The sequence below is a fragment of the Pithys albifrons genome, chromosome 8, assembly GCF_047495875.1.
Source record: "Pithys albifrons albifrons isolate INPA30051 chromosome 8, PitAlb_v1, whole genome shotgun sequence".
Lineage (NCBI taxonomy): Eukaryota > Metazoa > Chordata > Aves > Passeriformes > Thamnophilidae > Pithys > Pithys albifrons.
The window spans coordinates 24,514,297-24,536,420 of NC_092465.1; the positions used below are offsets into that span (position 1 = coordinate 24,514,297).

The following is a 22,124-nucleotide window of genomic DNA, read 5'->3' on the forward strand; positions in this document are numbered from 1 at the left end:
AATCTTAAATTCTGCCCTAAAAAAACACCTCTCCAAGTCACTTTCTTGTCTTTAGAAAATTAAATGAGAGTAACCAAAAATTATGGTAAGTGGACAGATATCTGTTTTAGTTTAAAAAAAAGAGAGAAAAAAAGTAGTAGTTTTAAAAGCAAAGGATTCCTATGAAATGGAATTTACCACAGCACAAAAATGATCACACTTACACAGAGCAGAAACTATTTTATAATATTCAATTCACAGCAAATGAGCATTCTATTATTATTTCAACATCTGAAAAAAACTACCAATGACATTTCTCCAGTCAAGGTTGCCTTGTATGAAAGAAAAAGGTAAAACCTGAAAAATGTTTTTACAAGCTAACCATCTAACTATAAACAGAACTTTGAGGATAGAAGAACATTTATGTTTTTGACCTAACAAGGCATCCTAAGAAGAACTTTTTGAATGCATCATGCTCACTTAACACTGCAGCCAAGCAATACAGTATAATCTGCAACACATTAACATTTCAGAAGTTCAATAATTTGAAGTTGTTCTTTAAAATGCACATGAATACATTCCCTGTTTTAAATGCTACTATTTATGCTTATTGAAACTATTATATAACATAGTGTCAGTCAACAGGATTTAGCAGCAAAAATGATAAAAGGAAATTAATGACATACAATAATCCGGCATTAATTTTTTTACAGACAACTATCAGTATGCTCACAAATTAAAAACATTTATTTTCATATTTAAGAAATATATTCTTTCAATGGGCTTACTAACAAGAATTTTCATTTATAGCCCTTCTGAAAATGTCATGATTACCATATGAACAGGGGGAAAAATAGATAAAGTTCAAATGCTGATTTTGGCATTTGTATTTCTCTGTCACAGTTTACCTAACAATAAAAAGCATCTAAAAAAAAAAAAAACAAAAACGCAGATCACAGTCACTCACAGTGTTAATATTTCCTAATTTGACTCCTCAGTTCCTAAACTACAGCAAACGAGTACAGCTTTCACTAATGTATTGCTATGAAAAATAAATCAGCTAAACAGTGCCTGTATTGCTCCTTCCATGCAGCTGGAGCCAGCATACACCGTCCTATTATGCAGCTGGTTGAAAGGCAGATTTCAGCCGCCACATGGAATTACTTACGCAGAAGCATGTTGCTCTTCTACAGTTAGTTCAGCAGGATAGAAAGTTCTGCACAATAGCTCTAGCAAAAGGAATGTTCTCACCAGCTCCTCTTTGACTTGGTGCAAGTTTTGAGCAGAGTTTGAACTCGAGCTGCTGAGAAATATGTCTTGCCCCATAAAGCTACTTCACTCCCATTGGTAAATGACACCTCTTCAGGCTATGCAGGAGTGATGCAGACAGGCAGTAGCTGGTGCCACCTTAATGTGAAGTAACAAAACCACAAAAAATAAAAAAGTCGCCACTTCACCAAAAATGTTAATATATTTTAATATATCTGTCCTGAAATTGGTTTTAAACTAGTTATCTTTGAACAAGAGGAATACTCCCTATAGAACAAATACAGCGTATCAAGGGAAATCTAAACGCGAGTCTAAATTTAAGGTATGCAAAAGTAAATGTCCCATCTTTCCATAAGGTTTAATTTTATCACAGCTGAATTTCCTCTGATACTAAAGTCTTCCTTTAAAGACAAAGAAGCAGGCAGTGGGTTTGGGACCTTTTTATTTAGCTCAAAAGTCACCTACAAGACCAAACTGGACATCGAATAAAAACATTCAGAATGCTGCTGCTACTATGGCAAGTACCTACTGTCCACTAAAATCTACCACAGACTTATTTGCCCAAAATTTAAATTAACCTCTGCAGCCCCTCACTTTGGGATATGCAGTGTCAGTATGCCACAAACGGGGGCTGCACAGAACTTTCAACTCTTCAACAGAATTTTTTCAAGCACATGCTGGTAAGGATACTTGATTGAAAGAGTTTTTTGTTTTTGTTTTATTTTTAAAAACGACCTCCAGGTTCATTAGGAACAGATTTATATCTGATGCACTTTGCAGTTATATCAGACAATTCCGCATGGAGAAGTAAAGATTATGGATGAAATCTGGTATATAATCCTTCTACTTTGGTGCTTTTTGTTAAATATACAGAGAGTTCGATTTACTTGATCCCCTAATTTGTTTCTCATGAAAGGGAAAGATGAGAGGAGAGGTAAAAGGCAACTTTGAAAAGTAAACTACTTAGAACAAACTACCACATATCTACAAGTACTAGACAATTATTTTGTGGCAAGATTAACTTTGTTCACAGTCCTAAATAAAGCACTTCTCTAGTATGTGGTTGTTGGTTACTCAATACAGCACACATTAAACTTTAGCTTAATCTTACTTTATTCTACAACCTCCTACTCCTCCCTTACACTAAGGGGGGATTGCTCGGATAATTGCCTTACTACATGACTTGGCAGCAATTACATAAGTTTGTTAACATGTCATGAAATATTTGTTACTCTTGTTAAAAGTCCCTGTCTTAAAAAAAATGGGAGGTGGGGGGGAGGGGAGCGTGTGGGCATTGCTAGCAGTGGAAAAAATGAATCTGCTTTGACATAAAACGGCAAATAAAAATGAAACCCAATCAAAAATAAACCTCTAATTTTTAAGCAAATCTTGGAAGATGTGACTCATTCTTACTGCACACTTGGGACTGGCAACACCAAACTTCTATGAAACTTTATTTGGGTTTTATATAGAGTCTAATGACTTCACAAGATGACCAGTATTCTCAATAAATACTATGTTCTCTCCTACTGAGAATAATAATAATAATAATTGTATTTTCTGTGATAAGTGAAGGATTTCCAATTTTTAATTTCACTGTTAACTGCAGGAGTGCCTCACACATTCCACAGGTAGGCAGTCCGTTTATGCATTACAGAAAGACAGAACAACACGCACTGCATCTCCCCTGGAGCGGCAGCCCTACTTTCCCACTCCCTCCACTTGTTCAATGACTGTAATGTCTCTTTTTTGGCCATGTCTGATAGTTCCTTGCTAAAACCATATCAACGCGCTAGCATGCTCAGTTTTAACCATTTTTCTAGTTCAACGCACTATAGCTCCTATTTCCCTCTCAACAGCAGACAACATCCTGTCTCACAGAAGACCACACTGATTTTGGACGAAGGCCTTAGGACACATTCATCATAGATGTAACATTTTAGCCTGCCATCTAGCTCATATCTAACATGGGATCTCAAGTGCACAGCCACCATTTCAACTCCTCTCCCTCCCTTTAAAACAACTGCTAACTCCCATCTACTCAACTACACCCACTGTCCCAAGATTCCAGAGATCCCCTGACTTCTTTGTAGGTCCAAGAAGGCCTCTCCAGAGATCCATGACACAGCCTCCCCTGCACACTACTGGCATATTGACCTCTTTGGATATGCGGGCATGCAATGCCCCTGTGCAAGCACAACTGGTCCAAGCACAGCAGAGGTGCTGCGGGTGAGGAGGAAAGCAGGACAACAGCACTTCCTTTTGGAACACTGGTCTGAGGCGATCACGCAGCTTATGCATTACAGATGGTGCTACAGAGTTAAAGACATCACAAGGGGAAGAATAAGTGGCTGGAAAAGAAACAGTGGAACACAGATGAGAAAGGCAGCAGGGGTGAAAGGTTTAAAGACCATTATATGTGAGAGAAGAAAGTAATGAAAGGGCAAATATTATAGCAGAAAGAGAACTGAAGAGAAAGCAAAAACATTAAGATGAAAGTAAAACAGGCAAGGAGCGAATGCATTTTTTTCCAAGAAGCAATCAGGTGCTGACCTTCCTGAATGCAGAGTGGCACAACATTAACTGCGTCATACCTACCACCACACATCTAAATAGGGGAAGATAGAGAGCACAAAAGCATGCACACAAGAATCACAGCAATGAGAAAGACCTCTTGAAGAGATTATCTGAAGGCAAATACACTCAGGTCTCATTCACAAGCAGCTCCTGTAGTCAAAGCAAAAATCTGACATACAGCTGGACTGCTAAGATACTGTGGTGGCTTTTTCTTTTTTTAAACCAAGGCCCATGTTTCAAATTCCCCACTCCTCTCGTATTTTCTGTCTTGTATCTGGAGGCTGGATAAGTGACATTTTGAGCACTTGTAACAGGTTACTTACTATCTCTATCTAACAACTCTTAATAACAAACAAAAGTCACCCAGAATCCATTAACATCTACAAAAATCACAGTGTTTACACTTAGATTCTTGCTACATCCATGCTCCTCTCCCATATCAATTTGACATAAATAATTCTCCCGAGCAGACTCCAGTATGACATGCTTGTATTTTGGCTGATGTTTAGAAACTTGGAGAACTGTACTGTTTGGACGTGACTGAAGAAAAATGGACTGTGTATGTAGGTGTGATTTATTTTCAGCTTGACCAGTGAGAAAAGTCATCTTTCCAAGAAGTTCAAAATTTAGCAGTTTGGACTTCTGTAGAGATTAGTGACAAACAGCAATAATAGCATCCTACTGTCAAATTCATAAAAGGCTTATTTGCACAGCCATGCTTGGATCCTTTAGGTTTTGCCCTTTGCTTTTTATGCACAAACAACACTTCAGGCTTGCTGTCCTGTTCTCAAGGTTTTATCTGCAGTGCCCTATATACTAGTCACATACAGAAGTGTTGCAGAAGAGTTTCACAGAAGGACCAACTAGAAAAAAAAATGTGCTAAATTTTGTAATAACATAAAAGTCAAGATAAAGACAGAAGCTAAGGTTTGACCTTTCTGTTATTGTACTACCCATCATGATCCTCACCTTTGTCCATCAAATATTTTTGCATACAGGTTTTGAGCAGAAAAATGCTGCTGTTACAATCTCAGCTAGAACGAATATCAATGAATTCACATCAATATATGAAATATCACTCTAATGAACTACAAGCACCCTCCAAGACACTGACTTAAACCAACGACCAGAAAGTTAAAGAAAGGACCTTTTTTTTACTAAAAAACACAATTCCCCTCCCTATTTCTTGTAATAAAGGATCAGCACCAGTAATCCAAATTTTATCAAGCATGGGTAGTGCCAAATTACATACTTTGCTTCTAAAATTCAAGGTAATTCTCAAAGCCAAGGTGAGATAACTGTCTGGAGAATACTGAATCCCCTGAGTACAGGTCAAACATGCTGGGGAGTCTGCTGGCCACACTTGAGTGTTTTAATGCAATGCACTTAATACAATCCCTAAGAATCATCCCAGTTTGAAGGACAAAAACAGAAATTAGAAGTGAGGTGGCACAACGTGGTCCTACTGTACAGGCAGACAGGAAGAGGTAGAAGATGTGGTCAAGCACAGGTCTGGTGAGGGACAGTCAAATCCCTTTCTCAATTGATAAATTTCACAAGATATGACAAACTCCCAGAGCTTTCCACAAATTTCTCAGAACAGAAAAGTATTGAATCAAAGGTGTTTAATTATTCTCTTCTGACCCTTCTCCCCTCATCAAGTTAATTACAATGAATTGTGGTACATACAAATGCCGATTCAAAGCAGAGGCAAGCAATTGTATTCTCCCAAATTCTTAAATCATAACCCCCACCAAGACATAGGTACATCCAGTCATATATGTATTATAGCTCTTTTTTTTCCTGCCACCCAGCCCTCTCTGTAAGGTTTGCTAGGAGGATTTAGAAAATCAACATTTAATTCTGCTTGTTGATGGATAAGGCATATCTCTCAGGCTAAGCGTATATTTGAAATACATGTGAAAGGACTATTAGAAACCACCAGCTCATGCTGGTATCTTGTTACTTGTGCTTACATGGAGTAAATTCTGCTTATTGCTACTTGCCCATATATCTAATTCACACAGATGCATCAAACTAACACACATATTCGCATGCTCCTATAATCTCAGTTAACTTATCACTTTGTATTCTCTTACACACTAAATGAAACAATAAACAATATTCCTGTTACAGTTTATGCTATTCAGAAAAAGAACACATAATTATATCATTACATTCCAGCTCCTTTGATCTTACCTTTGCCCTTTGATATGACTGAGAGGTGACCTACAGTGGACCCTCAAAGATGACATTTTAATTTAAATGACTGCTCCAAGACACAAGTGAGATGACAAATACATTTCCCTTTTGTGCAGCACAGAAATGTTTCTATACTTAGCAACCAGACGTCATGCTGTGTAAGGCAGGCACCTTTGTCATGGTAAGGGACAGGGCAGCTGTAAGAACTTAGTGTCAGTTTAATTCTCCCTCTGAATAGGGACCTTCATAGCAATTCTTAAATCTTTCTGCAGCCTCAAGGACCACAACAGGTCCTATAGGTATGCAGCCTTCAGTGTCCTAACAAATATCAAAGGCATGATACTGCAGCTATAAATAAATGCACAGTAAAACCTATTTTTGTTCAAGCCATTAATCACCATTGCTCCAACTCACTTGCTACTTTGATCCAAGAATTTGTCATTATAAGGTCTAGATGACAGCAAGTGTTTCAGAATTCATCCCAGCAAGTAGTTACTTCACTGCAGTTTTAGAAAAGAGAACGACATACTTACTTTTCTGCTTTGGATCTTGTGCTCTCAAGCACTGGAGAAGAGGAATACTTCCCAGGCATTGTATCAGACACCTTTAACCCTTTCTCTTTATCATGAGCGCACAGATTCTCAGAAACATTCAAAACTTTCCAGTTCTCAAATTCCATTTGTATTGCATTTCTGTATAACTTCACACAAATTTATAACTGAAAAAATGACATATTTGCAAATGGCAAAAGCTTAACAAACACCTATACATCTCTTTGCCAGCTTTTGCTTCCCAAGTTCAAATACATGTACATTTTTCATAATGTTAACGACAAAGAGTTTCTAAATAATGCAACAATGGGAAATCAAAGAGCTTAAGCAGCTGCAAGGTAGTCTAAAAAATACACATAAGATCCCTGTTTATTTCTGATTATGTGTATTACAGTAATGCTGAGAGGTGTCAAGTTCCACAGTACCAAGAGTTCTACATACACAAGCGAAAAAAGAATTCTTGACCTTGGAGTTTATAGTTCAAGTAAGCAATACCAGAAAGAGATACTTGAGACAAGTACATCAGGTTTATGTAAAGTGAGTTAAAGCACCTGTGAATTTCTTAAAGTCAAAAAGAAAGTATGTAATACATCCTGCTTCATAATAACAAATCTTCTCTACTGTGTCGTATTCTGATCGTCGTACTTCAGTCATCTTAACTGGAGCTAAAAAGCAGTTATTCCATCAGAACAGACAAATTCCAGTGATATTATTCCTGGAATAGTTTGGGTTTTTTTGGAAAGTGATGGCACACCATTAAAAAAATCCCAAACAAACAAACAAAAAAACTCCTCAAAAGCTCAACAGTCCAATGTAATTTTAAAAAGTGCTTTCCCACTGAAAAAGAGGCAACACTCAGGCTCCAGAAATTTCCACATTCTGATGCAAAGAATTGCATAGTCAAGCTGGGGAAACTTCTGGGCTTAAACAAAAGCATAAGCACTTTCAGGGACAAAGGGAAGAGGGAACACAGATTCAGGTTGCTGAAAGAACTTTCTACAGCTTGGGCAGGGGAGCAAATTGTGGCATACGTTTATACAAGTAAGAGCCACTGTCTGATTTCTAAGGAAAGTGTTTCATTTCACTATCATAAATACCTTTAAAAAAAAGTCTTTATCTTGAAATCCACTCCTTTGACACCAGAAATATGAAAAAATGAGAGGAGCAATAAAAAGTTCCACGTAGATAACTTTTTTTATTTGGATACTTCTCTGTTAGGGGATTATGGGTATTAGCAAAGCATCAATTCATATGACAGAAATGGAAGCAGAGTAGGTCACAGTCACAAAAATACTAGATTAATGATGAAAAAATGAGAAAGACATTAGCACCAACATGAAAAAGCAAGTTTAAGGCAGCCTTCTGAGACATTATTTCGTTTGAAAATACATTCAAATGCTTCCAGTGACTAAGAGCCTCAGGAATCATGAAGAACAAAACAAAACAAAACCACAAAACTCAACCAGATGAAAAAACAACCAGCCAAACCTGCATACTGTTTGCAAGGACTAATATCCAAAAAGTTTGAACATAAGCGGGAAGAAGTTTCACTGAGAAAATGGAGCCATAAGAAATAAGCAACGTACCCAGGTACATTATAATATGGGCTGACAACTCAAACTTCCTTAATCCCCTATTTTAAGAGCCGTCTCATAAAAATAATTCATTTATCCTTCTCCCTCTCCCTGAAGTGTTTCAGAACAAATTTCTAAATTAGAAACAGTAACATAGCAAAGACAAACAATATTTGATGAACTGATTTGTATCATTTACATTTTTAAGGAGATAATGATCCATTGATCAATTGAAGTTCACATTTTTGGCAGGACAAGCCATTTTTGTAAATAGTACTCAGAGTTGGTGACAGCATTGAGCCAGTGACTTGTGCTACTGATGACCCCAAATTACCTTCTGATATCTGAGGTTTTGATTATGAAGAGTGGCATCCTGATGCAAAAAGAAACAGGAAAAGACATTAAACATATCAAGAAGCACCATCCCTGACTCACAGGCTCGCTAATTAGGGGGCTCTTACTGGCAGACTTATCTGAGATGTCAACATCACTTTCTGTTCAGATTTTAAGTTGCTACCACTCCCCACCCCTCTCTCTCCCCACCAGACGTTCTCATTTAATGACAGGGCACAACAGGAAGCCTCTACACATAAAATCCAGGGCTGGAAGCCTGTACAGCCTAGCTCTGACCCAGGTGTTTCAACTGGACTCAAGTATGACACAGTGGGACTTTCTCAGCATTTGTGTTAATCAAGAGTCATAAAAAAAGAGGATCAGGAAAGTCTCCTGCCTTCAGGGGCTGAGTTGTTTAACTGGCATAATCTGAGAAACATGATTTCTACCCATACTCTGCAAATGTGAAGTGAGATGTCTGTTCTTCTATGAACTATGTATCGGTTCCAGCCTTCTCCCACACAGCCTCTTCAAGCTGGAGAGGAATTACACATTCCCCAGGCTCCCTACCCTTCAATCCTTCCTCTGTTTACCAGTTTCTCTCAGTTTTCCTTCTCTTGGTCTTTTCCTCTGTCCTTTCTCTGCTTATTTCACACTCCACTGTGCATAACTATGATCATACTGGCCTCTCTTCTTTTGTTTTTCTCTCTTGCCAGTCTGAGTCCTTTTCCTTTTTGATGCTGCTTGGTTTAGCATCTGGGGATTTTTTGGGTTTTTTTGCACAATATCTCATCCTGGAGTCTTGGTTTCAGTATTTCTGCGAAACATCAGCCCCATGGCACTGACTTCAGAGCCAGCTGGAAAGAAAGCACACTCTTGCATCAGCCTAACTGTGCTGCAGACCATGCAAAGGAAGAAAGCTTTAAGGAATGGAACCACCCAGCACACAAGAATCCTGGTCAGGGTTATTCTGGATGTGGAAGATACACGTGAGAAGCTGACCCAGAGCTCTGCACTGCACCAGGAGGATTGTTTCTGTGGTCAGGCAGCTGAATTCCAGTGTAGTAGGACACACTCTGCTATAATAAATTTCTTCTGAAGCAGATGAATGTTACTCTACACCAAGACCAGTTTGTCAGAGCATGGTGACAAGTAGTAGCTCATTTTAATTTCAGCCTTAGATGTGGAACTGCATAAGTGGCACAAGACACAGGGTTAATTTTTCTTGGCAGCCAGGCTCCTCTTTCTACAAAGTCATCGAATTGTGTACATGGGCTTTGCAGAGATGGCATGTGTTCAGACCCATCGGAAATAGAAGCAGATTTACACCTGATAAAATCCATCCCTAAAGGTTTGCAGGTTGACAGATGCGCACAGTCATTCAAATATTTCTGAGACTCCATAAGTATTTTTATCTACTATAAACATAAGCATATGCTCCCAAAGCTGTGTGTGAACAAGTGCAAGATATACAGAAGGTTGAAAATTTCCAGGCATTGGATAGATGAAAAACAACCCACCCTGACTCCAGGAACGGTGCAGCAGCAGTGGCTTCACTGCCAAACCTCCACCTATACGATTTTGATGGAAAATTCCATCAGTTTGTTCTGCAGCTTCCAAAGCTAGCAGCTCTAAAAGCATCACAGGAATTGTGTAGGTTATGTTACTACAGCTCAAAAATCACAGCAACATCTCAGATCAGTTACTTCATCTCGAAATACTAACTCTGAACCGTGTTACATTTTATAAGATTTCTTACAGTCTATATTTGCAATGTACCCTTGATATCCTCTACTTCTCAATCTGGATGATATACTTATCTTGAAATTTTAACCTCTGTGCTTCTTATTTGATACCTTAGCTGCCTTTTATCACATGCATTTAGGGATGTATTTCCTTCAGGGCATTTGAGATGCACCAGTTTTATCCCTTTGGCACAACTTGCTTACGTAGGACATCCTTTCTTTAACAGGGTACTACTCAGTCAGCTAATCCAAGTCCTCTGAAGACATTTAGAACACTGATAGCATTAAGTAAGGTCATTCCAGGCACTTGTTATGAATTTTGAAGGAATCTAATTTAATTAATCATAGATTGAAGTAGTTTGGATTTGTTCAATCCAAATGGCATGTATTTTCACTGTTACTCTTGAGATAAATTTTTTGGACTTCACCAGATTCATAGCACTGCAGGGTGCCACTTTTTTGGCAAAATACCAACATACTGCAATGCATGACAGGATGCAGATTTACATCCATAAAAACAAATGAGTTTTAAATTGTCATACAGAAAATAACTAAGCTTCACAATGTTTGAGGTTTTTTTTAAACAGACATATATATGAATTTTTCATTTAAAAATCTTTTTCAAATTAGGTTATTTTTAATAGCATTCTTAACTAAATAAAAATATCAGAAGGGTAAAGCCATCTGACTAAGCTTTTCCTAATCTGATGATTATTCCTGAGGGCTATTTCACTATTATCTGTCACTCAACCTAGTTTCCCAAAGCAGTTGAGTCCCAAACTGCAGATACTGTGTCCTTGGGAATCTAGGTCAGCTGTCTTTCTGGGACTTGTAGATCTTCAGTTTCACCTCAGTTTAAGTACGAGGTACCCTTAAAAGAAATAACAGCCCAAGCTCTCTTTAAATGAATGATATGGAACCACAACTGCAATCATACCTGCTTATACAGTACTAATTTAGTCTGCCCTGGTAGGCTGGTTTTCCTAAAAAAAAATATAGTCAAGACCTACTACAGTGAATGAGGCTTAAGTCTCTCCTGCTTGCAAGACAGTTCACTGGGGAAGCTTTGTGCATTGGTACACAATGAAACACAAATAACAAGCATTCAGGAATAGATGAATTTAAACCAGCAGGATGAGATGGACTCTGCAGCACAGCCAATATTCCCCTCAGCCACACAGCATTTTGGCAACTAACAGCACTTGAACACAATTTAATGAAAATTAGAGACTGTTTTCTTTGTCTTTTTAATGCATAAAAGTTTTTTTGACTCCTTCCTTGTAAAAGTACTCAGGATAAAACAAAAATTTATCTCAGCTTTTATCATGAGTTCCCTCTCTGCCAATGTACCAAATGATTCCCAAGTCCCTCACTTTTCACAGCTATGTCTGGCCTTTTGGGCTCAGCAAAAAAAGTGGTGGACATCACTCAATATTTTCCATTTTAATAAAGTCATAATAGTTGTGTCCTTACATAGAAAGCTGAAAGTTTATAAAAACAGTTTTAAATTATTTAAGCAAAAGAACACTTTCTGTAAATGAGTCACTTTTTGAAGTTTGCTAATTATGAAAGCTGTAGAATCATACAAAACACCTGGGAAAGGTCAGTTATATCATAATACCTACCAATATACTTAAATATACAGTAAGATCACTTCTATGTCTCCTTTAGCAACAACTGATATAAATTGACTATATAAAATATTAAATTATATAAACTATGTAATTCCCTTCTCTCTTTTTTTCTTTTTTTCCTGTTCTTTTTCTTTTTTTTTTTGGTTTGTTTTTTAATAGGGACAAATTTCCACAATGTTCTTCTGAACCATTCCAAAAATCCTCAGGCCACCATCAATCATTTGATAGGATCACAGTGGAGAAAAATGCTTTTACACTTATTCCTAGTGCTTCAAATGCAAATAAGTGACCACATCAAGAGCACAGTATCAATGGAAATGAGACTACAGGACCTGTAAGAGCCCTCCCTACCAGGCAGCAGATGAAGTCAGCACCTACCTACAAACCCAACTGAGTGACACTGGGGCCTTTAGTTCACTTATCTTTACATTTTCCTTCAAGTTCAGGCTCGTGAAGAAGTTAAGCAAAGTTCAGTCATAAGGAGCATCCAGAAACACAGCCTGCAAGCCTGGATCACAGTCTCTTTTTAAAGGCAGATGAATAATGATGGACTCTACTTTTAATGTCATTCTGACTTCCTTCTGCAAAATACACAAGTATCTGTATTGTCTGGGTACATTAACTGGGTAGCTTGGGTTTGCTGTCTGCACCACGGTATTGCTGGTTAAAACAACCTTAAAAAGTGTCCTTGCTCAGCAAAAGGGCAGCATGACAAACAACCTCACCTACTCCCAACATATCTGCAATTATTTAATCAAGGTATTCTTTTATTATTTCTATGTTTTGCACATATTTCTAGGTTTCCATGTCCATTGGTCTACTAAGCATGTCAGGTATCTTCTTTCATTTCACCAATTTCAGAAGAAAATTTAATGGGCACACAGTGGTTAAACAGACTTAGTAGAAGATGAACAGAAATGGCTGATCTTAGAATAACTTAACCTTAGGTTTCCTCTTCCCAATTTCATATTCTGTAGATAAAAAAATAACATCTTAAAGAATTTTCTTCAAAAAAATTCCTTCTTAGAGGGAACCTTGAGAAAGAGTAAAACTGATTAGACTTCTACAAAAACCAGCACACATACAAGTAAATGAGTGTTTCATTTGGCATATTGAATCATTAAATATGTGTTGTGTATGGAAAAATAACTGCCATAGAAAGAAGAGTAGATTTCATACAAAAAGTAACTCACAGAAAGGAAAAACCTGTGTAATTAAGTTAATGTCAAACACTACAAGCCAAGAATTCTACGTAATTCAAAACCAGTGTAAAGAATACAGACCAATACCCATCTAGTCCCAGAGCATATTCTCTCTATAGCAGGTTAACCTGCACAGCGCAGCCATTCTCAAATACATTACCGGAAAGATGTGAGCACCTCCTGAACCTAGAAAAGGACCCTCACAGAAAATTTCTGGTGTCTTTGGAAATAAATTGAAACTTCAGCCAAGCAATTGTGTCCCATCAAGGTAAATAAACAGGAAAGATTGTCAGCAACAGGACCGTGAAATATTAATATTTCCTCTTAAGAAATCAGCAAAAAGGTGATTTCTCTTTTTTCTTCTCAGTATTTTTCTCTTGGACATCTCTGAACAGTCACACAGCACTCTTCTGTCTGTCCCTCCCAAAGAGTTCCTGTTCATTTGTTTCTGTCAGTATTGCTGCCTCCTGACAAGAGAAAAACTGACTAATGAAATGAGACAAGTGTTCCTTACCAGAGCCAGATTTGGATCTAGACTGAAACTTGAGATGCAAAGATGAGCCAGAGCAGTTTTTTTCATAATCCCTCATATAACCACCTACTTTCATGTATGAAGGCTGACCAGCGACATGAAGATGCACCGAAAAACATCTTCCTGCAACTTCACATCTGCTTGTTGAGGAAGGGAGATATCCTCACTTTTTCTTACAGAGAAACAGACATCATCAATATACTCACATATAAAGAACAGAATAAAATAGAAACCATGTCTGACATTACTAGCCGTGGATCCAAACACAGAGAGATTGCATAACACACATAACAGAAACAGCATAGCCAACTCTGGTCATTTCAATCACTCTGAAATCTCAGTATGAAATAAATATATATTTAATTTTAATTAAGATTAATCTTTAATCCTTGATTCACATGGTCTTTATAAGCAGAGAGAGACGTCATCATCCCAATGTATTTAGTGCTTGTTAGGCTGCACTCGCAGTACTGTGTGTAGTTCTAGACCTCACAAATCAAGAAAGATGGGGGCAGACTGGAGAGGTCCAAAGAAGGCCCTCGAAGGTGATCAAAGACCTGGAGAATCTTCCCTATGGGGAAAAACTTACGGACTCAGGCCTTGTCTCCCTAGAAAAGAGAAGGCATAGCAGGGAACTCATCACAGAATTTCAGTACTTAAAGGGCAGTCACAAAGACAACAGAGGCTCTCTCTTCATGAAGACAAGGTGCAAGGAGTACAACCTACAATGGGAGAGGTGTCATCTTGTCGTTAAGAAAAAATTACAGTGAGACAAATCATTCACTGGAACAGTCTCCACAGGGACATGATGGAGTCCTGATCCCTGGAGGTTTTCAAGATGTGGACAAGGTGTCAGATAGGCTCACGTAGGCTCCCGTTCCCAGGAAAGGTGGTATTTCAAGGTCCCTTCCAACCTGGGCTGTTCTCTAATACAACGATTAACCAGTTTTGCAAGAATATGTTGTGATAAAAGTTGTAAGTATGCACATATATGCTGACGATGCCAAAAGATTTACATTAAAAAGTGATGTAATGAAAAAAATGCATCATGAGAATGTAAAATTAACGCAACACAGTAATATCAGAGAACTTTTCTCTTGTTCACCCTTTTTCAAAATAGCCATTGAAACTCTGTGATGATTTCCACAAGTCTGCTTGTGAAGTGTTGCTTAAGCAAGTTCCAGATCACAGACAATATATATAGCAGAGTCCATCAAAGATCAACAGTTGTATCTAGTAATAGATAGGAGATCTGTATATAAAGTTCTAGAGCATAAAAATAACATTAAGAAGTCTCATTAAATCTATACACATGAAATCAGCCTATAAAGAAAAGTATCCATTTCTAACTGCTAACCATCAGCTACTCTGTAGAGTATGGGAAATGAGTTCATTCTTTGCAGAGAATTCTGAGAGATGGAAAAAGTATTGTTCTTATTACTAAATTATCACAGCTCAAAATGCTGTGACTTAAAGTTTTCAAGATATAAAAATTTCAGGACCAGTTCAGTTAAGAGGCATTTTAAACACCTGCATCTGTCCACACAGTCTCTGACACTGCAGTGTGAAAGTAACACAGGAAATCCACTTCTGTATTCAAATTAAATTTTTACACATAATAATCAGGGTTTGGGAAGGTGAATATGAAACAGCAATTTCATATCTTCAGATGCTGAACAGGAGGGGAAATACAAAATGAAAAGCTACTATAATTTGTCAGGTTTTATTTTCTCTCATATAGTATAATAAGAAAGTGCTTTTGTATTAAAACTAGCTGTGATAGCACTTCACATTGTGATGCTCTGTGCTCCTCTTCCTCAGAGAAAACATTTTCTTCAGCAAAAAAGAATAGACAGTAATACTCACCTGCGAACACCCTTATTACCATTTTGTGTAAGATTAGTGTCTTATTATGAGACATGATCTTTAGTTTTACCAACAGAAGGTCACACCCCAAATCTTTACTCTCATCTTGTACTTCCAATTTTTGTGTTGCCTATTCAGAAGAAATTTAACTCATCAGAACAAAGCTATTATCAATTTTCAGTATATTACATTACTCTGACATGAGTTCTTTCCTCTTCCCTACCTTATTTCATGTGAACTTTACTATGCAATATTGGCTACTGTTTAACTTAAATCATTTCCTCTCTGTTACATGTTAAGATAAAGCAACAACATAGAAAGACAGTTTAATAAAATTGCAGCCACCTCTCCAAGACATGTACAACAGGGTTCAACTCTACTGTGCAGCTGAGAGCTAGCATTGGCACTAAAATTAAGGGGGAAAAAAAGGAATAAAAAACAATGTTGTGCTTAATGACACTGCTTCAGCAAATGAGAGACTAGATCATTAATAGAAGAACCTACCCTAAAACATTGACATAGCTTGCTGCTCAGACATCTTCAAGAAATGAACCAAGTGGATGTTGCGGAGACACTTTCAAAGATCTCTACTCACGAACATGTAAGAGGTCATGTTTACTTGTCAATATGGTTAAAATAGAGCTTTAATACTGCCCACAACAAATGGAATTTTTATAGAGAAGCTTCTACATTTATCATTAAGCTTACTGGAACTAAACCAAAAATAACTGCAAAAATAAAACCCCTATTTCCCCTTTATTTTTTCTATAAGTTTGCCAGGTTATTTTTATTTTTGCTCCTTGCCTGTGTGCAAAGCAGAGGACATGCTAAGGCATGCTTACCCACCTTGCTGCAGAGCATGCTAATGTGTGATTTCCCAACAGCAGACTTATTTGCATAATTTAAATCTATATTAAATAAAGAGAAATGCTTAAACCTAATTTTACTTTTTCATATATATTTGATATAATTATGTTGTAGTAGTAGTAGTTTCTGGATTTTTTTCTCCCTCTTACTTTTTAGTAAGAACAAAACACTTTATGTTTTAATGTAATTTCCGCTCATCTTGATTGACTTGAGAAGCTTTCTACCAGGAAAGCCAAGCAAAAAGGTAATTAAATATGGTAATTACAGCCCTGGTCCTCTTTGTCAGTTATAAGTTTAGGAGTCAGAGCTGCTTTTGCTTAATAAAGTAGCTGCAGAATTAACATCCTGCTCATCTAACATCAAATCTTTCAAAGGTTTAAGGGTAAAATATTTAAGAAAGTTTTCCCATAACAGCCACTGGCAAAAATCTTAATTATGCTGAAACTGAGAGACATATTTTGTCTTCTTTTTTCTTATCATGAATCTTCATTCAATTCCAGTTGTTTGGAAAATTGCAATTACATTATCCCTTGGTGCCTCTTGATCTTATGCAGGCTGCTCTCACAGTTAACATTTATGAGAGGGCAATAACCTCCTCATCCATAAAACACTCAGCATCCAAGTTTTAACAACAATATGTATGAAGCTGTAGTTCACTATGCCATGTGGGAATGAAAATGAAAATCAGGATGAATCTTAGCATTAGCTATATGAAATGCTGCATACTTGCTTTTTTGTCTGGATTTACACAAGCTGTGACAATTTTAAAATCAATTAAATGATCTGGCACAAAAGGTGATCCTTAAACTGCAGCTCCTTTGAGAATTTCTGTCAGGCAAGCACAAGGATGCCTACTGTAATTCCAAATTACTTCCAAATAAGAGAAATACATATCTTAACACAGATGAACTACATTACAGTCTTGTCTAGATTACCCAATGTTTTCATTTACTCTACACTCATGCAAACTAAAATACATATTAAAGATTTAGAGAACGAACAAAATCTTAAGCCTCTGGTTTTCTGCTCTACACTGTTTTCCTTTCTGCTTGGAGACAAATAGGACTGTCCTGCAAATTCTTCAATTCAGTTTAGAAACCATTAACTCAACCTACAAGGTCATCAAGATAAGAATAAAATCAATAGGATTGTCCTTCTGGGCTCTTTTTAGATATGGCTAATAAGTCTCCACAGCACAGCCTTACACAGTGGTTCATTTTTAGCCAAATATTTACCCTGGTTGCAGTGTAACTTCTGGTTTGCTTTGTAAGGTATCAGTGTTCTAACTGTGACTTTAGCACCACTACTTGTACCTGGTGGGACCATCCTGCTGTAAGGCAGTATACATCACATCCCAGTCATGCCTGGCTAATGTACAGCTTGATGTAGAGAATGGGAAAAGAGTGCTCAAATAAGGGACAACAGCATCTGGATATTACAGTTATAACCAACCATTATAAGACAGAATGAAAATCTACATTAGGCTTCATGTTAATTCATTAAACACAAGCGCTGAAATTGAGCTCTCTTGAAGAGCAGCCAGTGCTGACCTCTCCTGAGGAGCCCTACTGCACAGCCTGAAGGAAGGGGTGCACTCTCAACACCATCAAAACTTGCATGCATGAACTAGTGGTGGGAGAGCTCTCATCAGATGATGACGAACACTGGCACAGCTTATGTTTAGATGTTGAACAGTAACTCTTAAGGCTCTTTGCAAATCAAGCTCTCATCCCCCCGTCAATCCTTCTGCCACTTACTCATTTCTCACAGGCAGACCACTCCTTATACCACCCCTGACAGGGCAAATTTTTGTCTAATAGTCACCCTGTTTACCATCATAAAACTTTTAATGGATTATTTTAAAGAAACTGTCACCTCCCAATAGCTACATAGGTAGTTCATGAGGGAATTTTTAACCATTAAAACTGCACAGTTTGTGGAAAATCAACAGCACTATGTCTCTAGGCTATATTAACATCAGGTATTTGCTACATAATCTTCTTTGGTTTGGCCTATAACTATGCTCCTTCCCTATACCTGTGATCTGGTCCTTCCTGAGCCTGGATTTAAAGCATCCTGCAAATCAGGACTGTCTTGGGCCCTTTACCACAACACAACTCTGATTGCCCAAACTCAAGAAAAACACATTTTTAACAAGATACTGAAGTTAGTGTCATGAACATAAGACATCAAAATTAAGAATTTTGGGGAAAAAAATTCTGAAAGATTTAACAGAAACAGTCATATATATGAACTTTACATTATTTAACTAAAATTTTTCTGTTGTTTTTTCACCTTGATGATTCCTCCCATCCCTAGCATATAACCTGTAAAAAGAGTATGCCTCCTTAATTTAATCTCGTTTACTACTAAAGTGATTGTAAAAGAATTCAGAAAATGTGCTACACAATGTATACCAATAATCTTTGGAAATTCAGATTAAAGGCTAGAATAAAGCAGATTAATAAATTCCCATTTTATACATTCCCAAGTAAACAAAATGTGATAAAAGCAACAGTCATGTTTTACAGAGAAAGAAACTGATTTTCAACAGCAACAACAGCAAGGGGAAACATCCCCCAAAACACATTTGGACACCACAGACGTTGTATAAAAAGATTACATTTTCAGAAATTGTTTCATAAATAATTATGGAAGTAATTCAGCTATTTGTTCTGATTCAAAGAGATGTGCACATATTACATATGCTGTCTGGGGAAGATGACAAATCTGTGATTTCTGAAACTCTCAATCTTAGACTTAGCAATATGATAAATGAGTGGAAATATCCTATTGATATTTGTACCTTAAACACAGATGATAATGGAGTAGTACTATACAGAACCTTTTAGCTCTCCAGTAGTAAACTACTAAAAACACTTCAATAGATTATCATTAATTACTCACGCCTTAAAGACAAGCTGCCTGAATACGTCCTTTAACTAAAAAACCCCTACAATTTGAAAAGATTACTCCATAACACATCAATAGGTGCAGTACACTGATTTTAATTGGGATTCTGTGTTGTTGTAGATTCTTGTAGGAATAAGAGCAAAGAAAGTTTATAAATGCTATGTAATTCTCATCAGCTATGTATTAACTGACTACATTAATAGTATGGAAATGATGAGTTAAATTTCATATCAATCATAAAGCCAGCAAATTTTCATCAACTAAACTACATCAAAAAGCTTTTCATCAAAAAGCTACACCTAGTATTGTAAGGATTCAAGGCCTCACAAATGTTCTTGGTTCAAAGGACCAGAGGGGGAAGCTGTTATTCTAAGAAACATGCAGTTTTAATAAATGTGCATGCTATTTATTGAGAAAAGAGGACGACTAGGAACTATTCTAGAAAGTGTGGAAATACAATTTCTCACACTGTAGATTGAGGCGTCACTGTGTAGGTGCAATGATTAAAGCTGCATGCAGTACTTTGCTCACATTAATCAGAGCAAACACAACACTTGTTATTTCAATATAAAATGCAAACCTCAGCACTGAAGTTCCATTCTTTCTTTTGAAAATTATTCAATGCAACAAGATTGGATAAATAAAGCTTTAGGTTTAGAAGCCAATTAGGTGATAAAACCTAAAACTTTTGTCGCCTCATTTCAAAACTGGAATGTAACTAAAGAAGAGAGAAAATATTGCCTGGAGTATACTGCCAGAATGTTTAGACACTAATACAAGTCAAGGTTTATCAAATATTAAAAATAAAAAAATCTTATATGCTCCTGTAGAATTTTCCACATCTTACTGGGAATCTGCTGATGAAATCTGGAGTATCACACTTTGCTCACAGAATTTCTTTCAGTGTTTAACCTGGCTCTGATGTAGAACCCCAGTGGTATCCGGTACCAGTGAAACTCCAGAGCACAAGACATTGCACTGGTTTTACTGCCATTGACTCACTGAAGAGAAACCCATGTTTAATCACAAAGCTACAGGACAGTTACTTAAAAACTTAAAATTAAGTTCTCAAGTGTTCTGTTGGATTGCAAACTCAACATCTTGCCAGACTAAATCCTTAAGCCCCAATGCATGCCACTGTCTTTAACCATTAAGCTGTTGGGCATAAGATGAACTAGCACACAAGTTTACCTTGAGTTTTCCTAGTTTTGCTTATTTTAATATCCATATTGTTGATATGAACCTTCAAAAGGTTTTTAGTGTACCCATTTTTTACCCCAACTGTAACTTGAAGCACAACTTTCAGAACAAAATGCAAATAAGCATATTGCGTGTTAACAGATGAAACCCGAGAGATTCAGGAGTATTTAAACATACTGTAAGCCAACATGCCCTGTGGCATCACATTTATCAGATAAAATTAAAGTATTTGGAGCTACTGCAGTTTATCGCAAATGAATATAGCAATTGTCTCGAAATTAAGGGCCCAATTCAATCATAATGCCTAAGTTCACATTACATAGGTTTCTGGCAATCTAATATTCATGCATTAAGATAGCCTAATGTTTTCCACAGGTGTTTGAAAACAGTCCAGTCTGGCTAAAAAGAGAAGTTAAAAGCTCTTGACTCAAATCTGTGCAGATTATCATCTTGAAAGGGGAAATCACAAACACATTTCTGGGGTGGAAACTGTTTCAAGACTCTGTGGGACACAAGAAGAGAGACACAGAAAGCTTCCCAGAGGTATGCTCAGTAGAAAGCAGATTGGCAACAGACAGTTTTGCAAACCTCTCAGAAACCTCAGAGGCTGAAATGCATGATGATAGATGTAGGGCATGTGGATTTGCAAGTCCACTTTGGAGAGAGAGAATTTAGAAACTAATTAACAATGGCAGTTTGTTCTTGTGTAAACACTTAGCCATGCACTTCTGTACTTCTGTATGATGGAGTGATTCAGTTTGGGTTTCCTGAAGAGGAAACTTCAGCTACACTGAAACATTTTATCACACATGTAATTCTTTGGTAATTTTTTGATCAGTCAGTAAATTGGGAAGTTAATTTGGGACAGTGAATATCTGAAGGTAACTATATGGGACATGTTCAAAATACAAACAAGCTATGCAAACAAGAGCAGCTTATCTTTAATAAACTCAGAACAGTGATGCTCCCTATAAAGGAACTAAGCACCAGCAATGCCAGCACAGTGTGCATGCTGATTGGGTGCACACCCTTAAACAGCGGCTGCTGCGCTGAGCTTGATGACACACCAGAAAAAATATTTGAGGGATAGACAGCAACACCTGCCATGGATGCAAATTGGCCTACCTCTCTTTTCAGCAATATGGTGCTTAACTGCTACACTGGGAAAAGAGAAAAAAACAAACAACAATGGTTTGTTTGTGAAGGATACAGAGTGTTAAAATACCTATTCAAAACAAAGCAATCTAGACAGAAAATTCAACTCACATAACTGGATATACAGGTTTCATTTAGCAGCATGGGAAAACCAGGGTTATCATCTAGGCACAGGCCATTTCACGTATGGAGAACAGTTTTGCAGTCTATTGCACTTCGACAGATGTGGAAAAGCCTTTATCTACAACAGTAAACAAGGAAGGCAGTCACTGCCTTTACAAATGCAGCTAAGGACTATCCGAGTCTTTCAGCACATAAAGGCACCACCAAAATGACCACAATATCTATTCCTTTGTCCTCAAGGAATACTATCTGAAAGAAGTTTTTCTGATGGCACGTGTGTCTGAACCTCTGCCAAGATGCTGACAATCACAGCCAAGTCATCATTCTCAGCTGACAAAAGTGGAAGTGATTTCAGTGGTTCACGAGGGCCATAAAGGGTATGAGGTTGAAAAATCCTAAACA

The 22,124-nt window shown here is 37.3% G+C and overlaps 1 protein-coding gene across 6 annotated transcripts in view; it reads right to left on the reverse strand.

Moving 5' to 3' along the window:
- The window catches only part of ZNF385B (zinc finger protein 385B), a 132,443-nt gene that overhangs the window by 91,663 nt on the left and 18,656 nt on the right, over positions 1-22,124 (reverse strand). The window contains exon 1 of one of the 6 annotated variants that reach the window (XM_071561984.1): positions 1,148-1,315. The exons of 4 other annotated variants lie outside the window; for them this stretch is intronic. Coding sequence is in view for 1 of the 2 variants with exons in the window: in XM_071561980.1 (XP_071418081.1) it covers positions 1,148-1,157 (10 nt within the window). In the remaining variant the exon portion in view is untranslated. Of the gene's footprint in view, positions 1-1,147; positions 1,316-22,124 lie in introns of those variants that run through there. One more of the 6 variants, XM_071561980.1, reaches the window with a different exon arrangement.